The 14,524-nt window shown below is 43.4% G+C and overlaps 1 protein-coding gene across 3 annotated transcripts; it reads right to left on the bottom strand.

The window, feature by feature from the left end:
• Window positions 1–306: 306 nt before the first annotated feature.
• LOC113449348 (uncharacterized) lies at window positions 307–14,096 on the bottom strand. 3 transcript variants are annotated; one of them, XM_026720416.2, is made up of 8 exons: window positions 13,960–14,096; window positions 12,620–12,931; window positions 8,088–8,372; window positions 5,898–6,111; window positions 3,508–3,531; window positions 2,308–2,336; window positions 1,579–1,643; window positions 307–640 (listed from the first exon to the last, which is right to left on the bottom strand). In XM_026720416.2, the coding sequence occupies exons 1-8, from the start codon at window positions 14,087–14,089 to the stop codon at window positions 539–541; spliced, it is 1,161 nt and encodes a 386-aa protein (XP_026576201.2). In that variant the 5' UTR covers window positions 14,090–14,096; the 3' UTR covers window positions 307–538. The 3 variants fall into 3 exon arrangements, with proteins under 3 accessions (XP_026576201.2, XP_087779473.1, XP_087779472.1); XM_087923347.1 differs by having other exon boundaries at window positions 13,903–14,030; XM_087923346.1 differs by lacking the exon at window positions 1,579–1,643.
• Between the last annotated feature and the right edge of the window lie 428 nt (window positions 14,097–14,524).

Here is a 14,524-nt window from a genome sequence, read left to right as displayed (position 1 = left end):
ATTAAATTTACAAGGTGATAAAAATACAGGACACCCCCCCCCCCAAGTACATTTAAATCTATGTGGCTGTAGGAGAATAGCAATAGCAATAGCACTTAGACTGACATACCACTTCACGGTGCTTTTACAACCCTTTCTAAGCGGTTTTTACAGAGTCAGTCTATTGCCCTCAACAATCAGGGTCCTCATTTTACCAACCTTGGAAGGATGGAAGGCTGAGTCAACCTTGAGCCTGGTGAGATTCGAACTGCCAAACTGCAGGCAACCAGCAGTCAGGAAAAGTAGCCTGCAAGGACTGCACTCTAACCACTGCGCCACCAAGGCTCAATTATGTCTTATCCCGCCCTTCTGAAAGGAAACATGTAGTCAAGGAAAACTCTCATTCAATACTTGGAGCTGGGAAGACTCGCTCGGTCCTCTGCCTGATGGGCTCCGTAACATGCTGTTAGAAGCAGAGCCCAGATGAAGCTTAACAGGTAACACAGTCAGGTAAAAGATGCAGTCTTCAAATGCATGTAGGAAGGGAGGAAAGCTGATATCAGACAATCACAGCATATACTGTGGCATTGTCCGGAGTGTGAACGGGGGGAGATTTTCTTTGGAGATGCTGCAGCTGAGCATAATTAAGGGAAGCAGATCTCTGGAAAGGAAAGCAGCATTAGATAAATGGTTAGGATATTAATGATATTACCTAGTGGAGTAATGAAACGTCTGCAAGAAAGCAAACAAGCTCAGAAACCACCATGGGACCCCACAGTTCAATTCTAGGCCACAAATGTCCTTTTTTATCGGTTAGAATACCAACACCTGTACCCCTAAAGACAAACTTATCAGACTGCAGCCCCCGGATATAAGTCAAGGACGAACTGTACTGAAAAGTTACTATTTGTGGCGAGTTCATTTATGGAAATATGGCATAATACCTTGAACTCACAATCTGCCCAGGTTTATTCTAACTATACAGTGCTCCCAGGAACGTCCAGCTTGCTACGCCCCTGGTGGAGACTGACTCTGAGGAAGAGGAGGAACAACCGACAGGGAGTGAAAGTGTGGCTCCAAAGGTTGTGGAGGAGGCTGGGGAAGGGCAAAGGCCAGCTGGGGCAGTCAGAGAAGGACCCAGGCCCATCCCCTCTCCAACCTAGGGCACGCAGGGAGGAGAGGATAAGGGAGAGATGTGGCCTACTGGGGAGGAGGGGGCCTTGATCCTCTTCATGGGCTGCAGCTGTGACAACTGGATAAGAGGATGGACATGCATACAGGTCAGTTCTGGAAACAAAGCATGGAAATATCTCTAGTTTATTGTTCCTCTCTGAGTTTGGCGTCCTTCTCAGTGTGCGTTCTGATATCTGTGGACATTTTCAAGCCCTTATCTTGCCTGGTTTGTGTTGTTTTTAACTCTTTATAATTTAAATGGCATTTCCTCCTTCTTGTAACTGCTTGAGTGGGAGTGTTTTTGTCTTCCGTCAAGGATATTTGGAGCTTGGAAGCAAAGTGAAGGAACAAAAGGGGCTTCACCTGTTTTTTGTGACTGTGTTTATTTTGTATCCCACCCTGGGTCATCACACAGCTGGTATTTACCTCATCCAAACTCCCCTGCTTGCCTATTTTCTCCTTTCTGATGGGATTTCGGGCAGAAGCAAAATCTTGAGGTTGTGCAGTCACATTGAGCAAGATAAAAAAAAAAGAGAGAGAGAATTGGACATAATGGAATAAAATAACAGAAAAGATGGCAGTAGAGATTTGGTCTAGAAAACTTCCAAAACATCTACAGGTAGTCCTCAACTTACGACCACAATTGAGCCCAAAATTTATGTTGCTTAGTTTTGCCCCATTTTAAAACTTTTCTTGCCGCCATTGTTGAGTGAAGCGCTGCAAGTTGTTAAGATAGTAATGCAGTTGTTAAGTGAATCTGGCTTCCCTATTGACTTCGCTTGTCAGAAGGTCACAAAAAAAGGAATCAGGTGACACTGCAACCATCATAAATACGAGTCAGTTGTCACATATCCGAATGTAAATTACATGAACATGGGGACACTGCATAAGTGTGAAAAACAGCCATAAGTCTTTTTTTTTAGTGTTGTAACTTTAGGTGGTCACTAAGTGAACTGCTATAAATCGAGGACTACCTGTATTAACTCAACTACACTATGATTGTAGGAAGCAGCAACAGGTAAGTTGCAGGGTCATTTTGCAAACATTACTCACAATGTTCCACTTAAAAGCAAAAATATTCTACAAGGAGAGGGCTAGTCCAGAAATATTACTTAAAAACAATCAGTGAGAACGACTTCTTCATTTACTCCTTACCTGTAGGCTCCATTCTTTCACCAGTAGCTCTAGAAAGAATTAAAAACATTTTTTAGAGTGGCACTATATTATAATCAATATGGCAAGACCAGCTAAAATAGCATCCTCTTCCTTATTAAACTCCTTTCTCAATAAGCAGACTTGGCAATGTTTCTTACCTTGGCAAGGACTTACTGAGAGTAGTAGATTTAAACTTTAGGTTTAGGGTCAGGTTGTAGGTTAATGTCATGTTCAAATGTTCTGTGCTTAGATTAGTTAGTTTATTGTCATTGCACCTCATACAACGAAATCAAACACCATTTTCAGTGCACATCTTGATCATGTAAATAAACACAAACGAACACATCCTTCACACTCCACATATTGAATTGAAAACCCTGACACTACACCAACACTGCACTATACAATAGAATTCAAAAGAGCTACTGCCCTGGGATAGAAGCTGTTTTTCAGCCTAATTGTCCTTGTTTTTACTATCCTGTACCATCTGCCAGATGGCAATAGTTCAAAAAAAGGGTTCCCAGGATGAGATGGATCTTTGAGATTGTTTTGAACTTTCTTAAGGCAGTGGGAGCTATAAAGCTCTTCCAAAGAGGGGAGAGGGCAACCAATGATCTTCTGGGCAATGACGTTAACCTGCTGGAGTGCTTTTCTATCTGTCACTGTGCAACTGGAAAACCATACAGAGGTGCAGTAAGTTAAGATACTTTATGGTGCAGCGGTAGAAGGTCACCAGCAGTTTCTCATTCAGTTGTTGTTTTCTGAGAAGTCTCAGGTAGTATAATCTCTGCTGGGACCTTTTAGAATTGCATAATAGATGTAACCTCATATATTTTGTGGAAAAGTCGCATCTATGAGGAAGAGACATTTTAAATGAGATCATGGAGCATGCTGGCTGGGGAATTCTGGAAACTGAAGTCCACCCTTCATAAAATTGCTGATGTTGAGAGATGCTGCTGTAGGGAGTTTAAATGCTTACAGTAGACACTCTGCTCTAAGATCTGGATGGATAATGCTGGGGATGGCTGCAACCTGATTCCCATTTGGCTGTATCTGCAACACTATAATCCTTGAAGATAACTGCAAGGCCAAGGATAATGTAATGGTTAAAGCATTGGACCTAAAATATCACACACACACACCCATGACATGAAGGTTATTTCATGATGAGTCAATCACCAATGTCTTTGTTCAACTGACCTTGCAGCGTTGTTATGAGGATACCTGGAAGAAAGGAAGAGTATGAATACAACCAATGAAATCCTTTCTAAAAACAGGGGTGGTCTGCTGGGGGTTCGCAGGGGATTCAGGAGAGCCCCTAGCTAAGATTCTGTGCAGTTTGGAGAACCGCCAAATCCCTCTCCTGGCCCCACCCCGCCCACCCCTCCCTCCCCCAGAGTCCCCACGCAGCCCATTTTGGATGCAGGTAAGTGGAGGCTTGAGGAGGGTGAAAAATGGGCCTCCCGGAAGTTTGGGAAGGCCGGAAATGGGCCAGTTTCCAGCTTCCAGAGAGCCTCTGGAAGCCATTTTCGCCCTCCCAGAGGCTCGAGGAAAGCCTCCGGAGCCCAAGGAGGGCAAAACCACCCCCACCATGGTGCAGGAGGCTGACTAGGCCATGCCCACCATGGCCACGCCCATCCCACAACCGGGCAGAGAACCCTTTGCTAAAAATTTTGAAGCACACCACTGCCTAAGAAAAAGGTATGTTTCCAAAGCCCATTAATTGCATAAGGTGCGCAAAGTGATTGGGAGAAAGTTTTTGGGATGTCACACTTATAGCTTTTGGAGTTAACCCTTCCCATGGTCTACTAGAAAAGCTATGAGTTTGTCATGCCCCTGGTGGAGACTGACTCTGAGGAGGAACAGCCGACAGGGAGTGGAAGTGTGGCTCCGGAGGTTGTGGAGGAGGCTGGGGAAGAGCAAAGGCTGGCTGGGCAGTCAGAGGAGGACCCAGGCCCATCCCCTCTCCATCCTAGGGCACGCAGGGAGGAGAGGATAAGGGAGAGATGTGGTCTACTGGGGAGGAGGGGGCCTTGATCCTCTTCATGGGCTGCAGCTGTGACAACTGGATAAGAGGTTGGAAATATCTCTAGTTTATGGTTCCTCTCTGAGTTTGGCGTCCTTCCCAGTGTGTGTTCTGTTTTCTGTGGACGTTTTCAAGCCCTTATCTTGCCTGGTTTGTGTTGTTTTTTACTCTTTATAATTTAAACGGCATTTCCTCCTTCCGGTAACTGCTTGTGTGGGAGTTTTTTTGTCTCCAGTCAAGGATATTTGGAGCTTGGAAGCAAAGTGAAGGAACAAAAGGGGCTTCACCTGTTTTTTGTGACTGTGTTTATTTTGTATCCCACCCTGGGTCATCACAGGGCTTCTAAATTTAACAAGTATTTTAATGATTAATATTTTCATCTTTATGACCAATGGCAATTGGCTTAGCAGCAAATGGAAGACAAATGAAATTACAGATAGTTCTCAACTTTCAACAGTTGGGATCCAAATCTGTGTTGCTTAAGCAAGACTGTTCATAAGGGAGTAACTCCTGATTATTATTTTTTTACAACCTTTTCTGCTTTTGAATTTCAGTGAAACCCTGCTGTTGTTATGTAAATCATGTGGTCATGAAGAGAATCCAGCTTCCCCTGTTGACGTTGCTTGTCAGAAGCTGGCTGGGAAGATTGCAAATGGCGGCCACATGACCCAAGACACTGCAGTCATTGTAAATATGTACCTGCAGCTAAGGACCCAAACTTTGATCACAGGACCATGGGGATACTGTGTGAGGACCAGTTGTAAATCACATTTTTTCAGTGCCATTGTAATTTCAAGCAGTCACTAAATGGAGAGTGGAGTAATAGCTGGTTGAAAGTCTATGGCAGTGATGGCGAACCTATGGTACGTGTGCCATAGGTGGCATGCAGAGCCATTTGTGCCGGCACGTGAGCCGCAGGCAGACTTACCTCACTGCGCATGCGTCACAGCTAATTTTGGGCTGGTTTGAGGCCTTTTTTGGCCTGCCAGAGGCTTGAAAAAAGCCTCTGCTGGCCAAATAGGCCCATTTCGTCACAGGAAGTGATGAAACTGGACTATTTGGCCTGCAGAAGCTTTTTCCAAGCCTCTGACAGGCTGAAAAAGGCCTCAAACCAGCCGAAAATAAGCTGTGAGGCACAGTGCAGGTAAGGAGTGGTGGTGTTGGGGGTGTGGGGGGATTGCGTGTGCATGCACAGGGAGTGTGGGGGGTGCGCATTGCCTTCTGGGTACTGGCATGTGAGCGTACAAGCAACAGCGTACGCACAATTTTTGGCACAGGAGCCCCAAAAGGTTAGCCACCACTGGTCTATGGAGATTCTCAGTCATCCAGGTCATGGTTGTCCCAAAGGTGCTTTTTCAAGAGGCAACTGGGCTTTCTGGTTTTTCCTTTGAAAAGTCCACCATCCAATCAGAGCTGAAGAAGCTTCTTGGATGAGAAGTGAAATGTCTTCAAAGAAAAACCAGAAAGTCGTTGCCTCTTGAAAAAAGCACCTTTGGGAAATACCTGGTTGAAAATGCATCACTTCGCTCCCATCAATGTTCTTCCCACAAGCACCTTGACCCACCTGCCCGAAAAATCTTTTTTCCAAAAATACAAGGTCACGCTCAGGGCAGCTGTGATCAGAGCCAGACCAGCTAACAGCAGCATCCAAGTCCAGGTAGCAACTCTATCCACAGCATGGTGTCTCTGTGTAACTTCGGTTGTCTGAATGATAGCAGGACTTGACCAAGCAGATAATGCTGACCAGGTGGGCTGAGTAGAATCGATATATTCAGGAACTGTTGCGAGAGTGACAATGGGATGAAAAATACATAATATATTGTCTATGGAGATTCTCAATCATCCAGGTTATGGTTGTTCCAAAGGGGCTTTTTCAAGAGGCAGCTGGACTGTCAGGTTTTTCTTTAAATATTTTTCGCTTCTCATCCAAGAAGCTTCTTCAGCTCTGACTGTCAACTCATAAAACATTTTGTATACACGTTTTATAGTTGTCAACAGAAAGAAGGGAGAGAGAGTTTCAAAGGGCAGGCAGCAGTGTGGAATCGAAATTACATTCCATTCATATTTTCTTCCGAGACTGATTAGATGACTGAAGCTTCTGCCGTGCAAAACTCTAATTGGAGAGCATGATTGGTGACTCTTGGCTATGGACATGTTTCGTTGGATGATACAGCCAGAGGGGCGGGGGTGGGGGGAAGCAGGATCAAGGATAACAGTGAATTATGTATCTCAGAGTTGTCTACACCTAGGTTAATTCTGACATGTTAATTTCTAATAAATCCTTTGAAGTTTTGGGAGTGTGGCTCAAGGCTCATGATTTAATTGGTGTAACTGCCAGAATCCTGACACTGACTATATGGTTGGGAATGGAATGATTTATACTCCTTGCAGACAGCTGGTCATTTGCATCCTTTTGGAGAGTTGTTAAGGGCACTTGGAGGTTTATCTGTATTGTCACTATCTGTGAGTAGTGTAAATAGGTGGTGGAGCCTTCTTGGAACTGTTGAAAGGACGGTGTTGTACATGATATATTATTTTTCAAGCACTGTGGCCTCTTTCCATTTTCTGACAGGGTTTCAGATCTTAAGGGGTTTTAATTATAGGTAGCCCTGAACCTACGAGCACAATTGAGTTGAAACTTTATGCTGCTCAGTGAGAAATGGATTAAGTGAGTTTTGCCCCATTTCACGACCTTTCTTGCCACAGTTGTTAAGTGAATCACTGCAGTTGTTACATTACTAACATAGTTGTTAAGTGAATCTGGCTTCCCCATTGACTTTGCTTGTCAGAAGGTCGCAAAAATGGTTCACGTGACCCCCCGGGACACTGCAACTGTCAAAAATATGAGTCAGTTGCCAAGTATCTCAATTTTGATCACGTGACCACAGCCGTAAGCATGAAAAACTATCATAACTCACTTTTTCGGTGCCATTGTAACTTTGAATTTACTATACAAATGTAAGTTGAGGACTACCTGTATTAAAACCAGATAGAGAAATGGACAGGGATGGTTCTCTAGAAGGAATCTGAAGGACTGACTGTCTCTTTTCAATATCTGAAGGGGAAATCAAATAATTTTTGGACACCTGGCACATCTAACTCTGTTGGGAAGAAGCCATATCCGCTGATGGGAAGAAGCCATATCCGCTGAACGTTTCCCCTCTTCATGCAATTCTGTAATGCAAGGGCCTCCAACTTGGCAACTTTTAGCCTGGAGGACTTCAACTCCCAGAATTCCCCAGCCAGCTTTGCTGGAGGACTTTAACACACAACAGATACAAACGCAATGTTAACCGCTCCAAACTTGATTGCAGAAAGTACAACTTCAGCAACAGAGTGGTCAATGCCTGGAATGCATTGCCTGACTCTATTGTTACATCCTCTAACCCCCACTCCTTTAACCTCAAACTATCTACTATTGACCGCACCCCATTCCTAAGAGGTCTGTAAGGGGTGTGCATAAGTGCACCATCGTGCCTACCACTCCTGTCCTATTGTCCCCATTTATTTGTACCTATTTCCTGTATTCTTACTCATGTTATATACCTCATTACTCTTGTAAGTGATTGACAAATCAAATAAAATCAAATAAATACATAAATAAAAATTTCCCAGCAGCTTTGCTGGAGGACTTCAACTCCCAGAATTCTGGGAGTTGAAGTCTGCCAGGCTTAAACTTGCCAAGGTTGGACAGTCCTGCATTAAACATAAACGTAAACCACCGTTGAAAGCAAACCATTTATCCCCAACTTACTTTCATCTGTCTCTCCAGCAGGTGGCCTCAAGCAAATTTCAGAACTCCAATCAGGATTTAAAATTGACTGGCATTCCCAACGTCCCCATATCTTATCCTGGATGGGATGTAATAATATTGAAGAGCCGATATCTCTCTTCTTAGCCCAACGAAATTTGCCTAGTCGCTTGGAGTTCAGCAGCCAACGGAGACTGTCCGTATTCCACTGATTGCAATATTGGCACGTGAGCTGCAAAGAGGAGACATTGAGCCACTGGGAGGAGATCAAGATATTGTTGTGGCAGCCTGAAGAAAAAGAAGGAAATGAGGTAAATGGCAGGATTAAGGCTGGATTTGAAGGAATCCTTAAGGCATGCTAGGAAATCGGGAATGCTTTGTCTCCCACAACACTCCCAACATGTGTTGTGGTCCACTGGCAGCTGCGGAGATGGCAGCAGAGTCGGACAGTGGGAAGGAACATGGGCTGATCCAGGAGTCTGGGGAGGACTCAGAGGAGGGTCCCGCATCTGATACAGAGATGGGGCCAGAGCCATCTGGGAGTTATATGCTGACTCCGGAGCCCCCAGATCTGACAGCAGTGAGGCAGAGGAACAGGGGGAGCCCATTCCCAGTGCACATTTGCGCAGAGCTGCCAGAAGGCAAGAACAGTTAAGACAAAAGGGGCGACTCTGGAGTAAAGCTTGGAGGTGATTGGCCCCTCCCATAATAGAATACAATAGAATAGAATAGAATAGAATACCTTTATTGTCATTGCATTCTGCAAATACAATGAAATTTGAAAGCTACTCCAGCACAGTGTCTCAAATAACCACATCACAATCACACTACAGAGTATTTAAAAATTAAAATAATTAAAATAATAATTAAAAACCTAGTCTAAAACCTATCTAAAACATAAAGTAAGTTACATAATTTAAAAATGCCACCATATACATAGGGCTAAATCACATATGCATTGTTTGATTCAGATAAGACATAAAGGAAGAGCAAAGGGACAGGAACCTTTGCAGGAAGCAACTTTGTTCGTACTGGTCAGTTTGAAACCTGAAGCTCGGTGTTGAATTTGTGCTCCATTTGGCCTTGTATAACTAATTGGAAATTTAGTCGTTGGCAGCATTTCAAGAAAGATAAAGGTGCATGCTTATCAGACATATCCTGAAGGACTTTGGCAGACTTCTGTGGAACTATTTACAAACTGTTTAAGACTCATTATGGGCTGTGAAGTCACAGCCGTTGAAATAAAACAAAAGGTTTTTGGGCCTAGTGAGTGTTTGTTAATGTCTCAGGAAGCCTTGATCAAAACAACATGGAACTAGGTCCTCTTTCTGGGCCAGGGAACATGTTTGGGAAGCTGTGGGAAGCTCCCCCCACCCCAGGGAATGAAATATTTTGGGGGAATATTAAAAGAGGGAGAATATCATGTTTCCCCAAAAGAAAAATGGAGAAAAATCGTAAGAAAGGCAGAAAGTAGCCCCAGTCTTCCTGCCATAGGAAAACAGCTTCAAAATAAGAAGATTGAAGTGGCTGGCCTTTAGGAATGCAGTTTGTACCCATTCAGAAAGACTGGGCCAATCTGTTCATAAACAAAACACTTGCAGTCCCATTAAGAATCTATACCCCACATCCCCCAAATTCTAAGGACAGGACAGGACTTTAAGGACAGTGGTAGGATTTACCCACCACAATTGGAATAGTAAAGAAGTCACAAGTCTCACTACACTGCACCACCCCCCTGGAGCATCTCAAACACAAAACCCCAGAACCCTATAAAGATCCATCCACTCACGCAGCCATTTTGCCAGTCACCCCAGAAACATTGCTGCTGTCGTGGAAGTTTCTTGAAACCAAATAAACCTTCTTTCCTTGAATCAGCCTCTGTTTTATTTCCAGTGCCATTCTCCAGGCTTGGAGAATTAGATGGAGAAGAGAACCTGGAAGGCCTGGATGAGTGATCATCACCTTTTATGAATTTAGAATGTTTCGTAGCAAAGTATGAAAATCAGAAACTGATTAAATTACTGAAAATAGAGACAGCATCATGTGAGCCATACTTTGTCAGATATTTTCAGCTTCTTAAAGAGATCTTTGATTAGATCTTTAATCAAAGGATCTGAGAAAGCAACATTCCATGAAAAGTGAAGATAATTTACTGTACCATTTTTGGATCTTTTCATTTGGGTCTAGAATGAAAAGCAGACTTCATCTTATCTGTAAGGGGACTTATGCCCATCTTCACGAAATTAACTGTCAGGTAAACATTTCTGTAATTAGGGAATCTACTACTTTTAATGTTCTCTCACTTGCTGAAGGCTTTTCTTTCTGCTGATCCATCTGAGGAAAAGAAACTGTGAGACAAAGCTAGAAATACACAAATCTCCAGACAGCACTTGGTTGATGGACACAGAAGCAATTTTCCCCAAATGAAAAAAAGGGAAGTTGTGGTAACAGCTGGGACGGGACATAAGAAGACGACTTCTAGGAAGTCCATATCAGGCAAAAGGGAAACTCCTGAGCTTGTGACCAAATAGTTATTAAGATTCTGGTATGTTTAAGACTTTGCTTAAAATGATTAAGATTCTGGTACCTTTTAATCTATTTTAGCAAAAATAAAATACTTCTTTCTAAAAAAAAAAAAAATTGACCCCAACTTTCAAATTCTCTTCAGCTGGTGATGTCATCATATCGTTTATATCTTCCCTATGGCTTTGGAGATCAAGCCTCAGTCATTATGGAAAAAAGGTCTATGTGGTCCCTAGAAATAAAAAATGACGATGACATATAATCAACCAATCGATCAAAAGTACAATTTTGACCATCTGCTTCTTCAGTCATCCCACTGCATTTTGGACCAATGGAGGCTTCTGAGTCATCTTCAAAGTCAACACCATGCAAAGTGGGTTACAGTCATGGGTGGGCTTCAAAATTTTTGGCAAAGGGTTCTCTGCCAGTTGCTGGGTGGGCGTGGGTGTGGCCATGGTAGGCGTGGCCTAGTCAGCTTTCTGCACCATGCCGGGGGGGGCATTTTTACCCTCCCCGGGCTCCGGAGGCTTGAGGAAAGCCTCCGGGATGGCAAAAACTGTCTCCCCGGGCTCCGGAGGATGTCTGGAAACTGGAAACAGGCCCATGGCCTTCCTGAACTTCTGAGAGGCCCGTTTTTCACCCTCTCCGAGCCTCTGCTCTTACTTGCATCCAAAACGGGCCGCGTGGGGATTCCTGGGAGGGGCAGGGTGGTGCGGTGTGGGCTGGGCCAGCCAGGAGTGAGATTTGGGGGTTCTCCGAACTGCACAGAATCTTAGCTAGGGGCTCTCCGAAACCCCTGAGAACACCCAGCAGCCCACCCCTGGTTACAGTAGTCCATTCATGAAGTGATGAGGGCTTGAGCGATTGCTGCCAGTGGATTTTATGAAGGAAAATCTTTCGAAGGCCTTCAGCCGGCGAGTGTGGGATTCAGAGGCGGTAATCAGCAGGTTCTGACCAGTTCTGAAGAACCGGTAAAAGAAATTTTGAGTAATTTGGAGAACCGGCAAACACCACCTCTGACTGGAGATTTTACAGCATCCTTCCCCTGCCATGGACACCAAGCCCTGCCCACAGAACCGGTAGTAAAAAAATTTGAATCCCACCACTGATGTAAGTGCCTAGTTACCGGAGATTTTCAAATAAAGATAGAACAGAAAATAGAATAGAAAGAATAGAATAGAAAATAGAATAGAAAATAGAATATGAGCCAGCAGTGTGCAGCCGCTGCCAAAAAAGCTAATGCAATCCTAAGTTGTATTAACAGAGGAATACAGTCAAGATCAAGGGAAGTACTAATACCACTCTATAAAGCCTTAGTAAGACCACACCTAGAGTACTGCATTCAGTTTTGGTCACCACATTATAAAAAAGATGTTGAGACTCTAGAAAACGTACAAAGAGCAACCAGGATGATTAGGGGATTGGAGGCTGAAACATACAATGAACGGTTGCAGGAACTGGGCTTGACTAGTCTAGTAAAGCGAAGGACCAGGGAAGACATGATAGCAGTCTTCCAATATTTGAGGGGCTGCCACAGGGAGGAAGGGGTCAAGCTATTTTCTAAAGCGCCTGTAGGCCAAACAAGGAATAATGGATGGAAACTGAACAAGGAGAGATTCAACCTGGAAACAAGGAGAAACTTTCTGACAGTGAGAACAATCAACCAATGGTGTAGGGTCTCCTGCTTGGATGGGGGGTTGGACTAGATGACCTACAAGGTCCCTTCCAACTCTGATATCTGATATCTGTATCTATCCGTACAGAATAGAAAGAATAGAAAATAGAACAGAATAGAAAATAGAATAGAAAAGAAAATAGAATGGAATAGAAAATAGAATAGAATAGAAAATAGAATAGAATAATAGAATAGAATAGAAAATAGAATAGAATAGAAAGTAGAATAGAAAATAAATTAGAATAAGAATAATAAGATAGGGTAGGATAGGATAGGATAGGATAGGGTAGGATAGGATAGGATAGGATAGAATTATTATGCATTCACTCAGACATACCTGTGGTTACCTGCAGGATGGTGTGAGTTTCTGAACCATTGGATAAGTGACAGATGTAAATCCCTGAATCACTCATGATGAGGTTCTTAAGGATTAGTAATTGTGGAGGCTGATAGATGAGACGCTTTTTGAACCGAAGAGGAATCACTTCATTCCTGGTAGGATTCCAGTTTATTTCCACTCTCTCTGTGTTGGTGTTCGCACATTTGGGATTCAGAGGGAGCCAGAACACAGGTGTATGATAGCCCATAGCTTCACAGGGGAAGGAGGCTTCCTCCCCAGGTCCATGAGTGAGCTTTTTCACCAAGATGGCTGATGGAGAAGACAAATAGACATTAACCAAATAGATGTTAACCATCTCTTCAGCCAAATGCTACTTCCCATCCTACCTTTCAAAAAAAATAATCCCACTTGCAAGAACCATTTTGATGCTGCTTTTAAGTGGCTTTTGATTAACCTCATGGTGCCCAGATGTAGTGGGCCACACATTCCCCATCACCCCCAATTAACTTGGGAGAATGGGCATTGAAATTTGTCTTGTGGAGAGGATGCTGAGGCACCTTTAGAGTTATAATTCTTGCTCTAACATCGTGATGGTGAACCTCTGGCATGGTTGCCAGAGGTGGCACACAGAGCTCTCTCAGTGGGCACATGTGCCATCACCAGCTGGTCTTCTGGTTTCTAGCGTGCACAAAATGGCCTGAAAAACTCCCCAAACCGGCCTGAGAATGATCCCCAAAATGGCCAAAAACCAGGCATGTACACACTGGCCAGGTGGTCTTCTGTTTTTTGGCATGCACATGCATGCGTGTTCCAGTTTGGGCACTCAGTCCTGAAGAGGTTCGCCATCACTGCTCTAACTGATAATCAGAGTTGGAAGGGACCTTGTAGGTCATCTAGTCCAACCCCTTGCCCAAGCAGGAGACCCGACACCATTTCTGACAAATGGCAGTCCAATCTCTTCTTGAAAGTCTCAAGTGATGAAGCTCCCACAACTTCCGAAGGCAAAGCTTTTCCATGGGTTGAGTGTTCTCACTGTCAGAAAGTTTCTCCTTATTTCTAGGTTGAATGTCTCCTTGTTCAGTTTCCATCCATTATTCCTTGTCTGGCCTACAGGTATTTTAGAGAATAAATAAAGAGTCAGATGCCTCTTTTTTTGAGATATCCAACACTCCTGCCCTTGAGCAAACAAGCCTAATATTTAACCTAAGGAAATTCTACACAAAATTTGTCTTCCAATTTAGACCCGCAAATGAAAGACCAAAAAAAGACAAGTCTTTCACCTCATCTTATTCCTTCACCGCCCAGATCCAAGATGACCCCGTCGGTGGCTTTGTTACCTTGCCCTTTCCTCAGGAGAATTATTTCCACCAATACATTCAGGAGACAAAACTTCATATTTGCGCCTCGTTTGGATGTTTGGCAACGCCTTTTACCATCATTAATTCCACTCAAGGAGGAGGGAAGCATTTTTGAACGGGAGGCCAAAATTAGCCCTCTGAAAAGATTATCGCTTCTTTGGTGGCAGTTTGGTTTTCCTCTTGTGAGTCAAAGGAAGAAAACTCAATTTTTTATCATCTCCAGCCAGCCATGGTGTGGTTTCAACCTTGTGGGTAGGAAAGGCCAGGCTGTTTCATGGACAACCAAGTTGTTTTTGTTCATGTTCATCTCACACCCAGGCTGATGGCTAACACCCATAACTTACCTATTGCCTTAAAATATGACTATTTCTTCTTCTTTTAAAAAAAATAAATTTTATTAAGTACACACATTAAAAACATTGAACATGGTGGTCTTCTTTGACATACATTTCTGTCAATACATTTTGCATTTAGAAAGATGAAGTTATATGTACATTTATATGCATGTATATACATTTATTTACACATTTAATCTTTGTAATTT

This window comes from Pseudonaja textilis, chromosome 2, assembly GCF_049901715.1.
Source record: "Pseudonaja textilis isolate UNSWEBS1 chromosome 2, rPseTex1.2, whole genome shotgun sequence".
In the NCBI taxonomy this organism is placed as follows: domain Eukaryota; kingdom Metazoa; phylum Chordata; class Lepidosauria; order Squamata; family Elapidae; genus Pseudonaja; species Pseudonaja textilis.
This window is presented reverse-complemented; position numbering and strand designations above follow the sequence as displayed.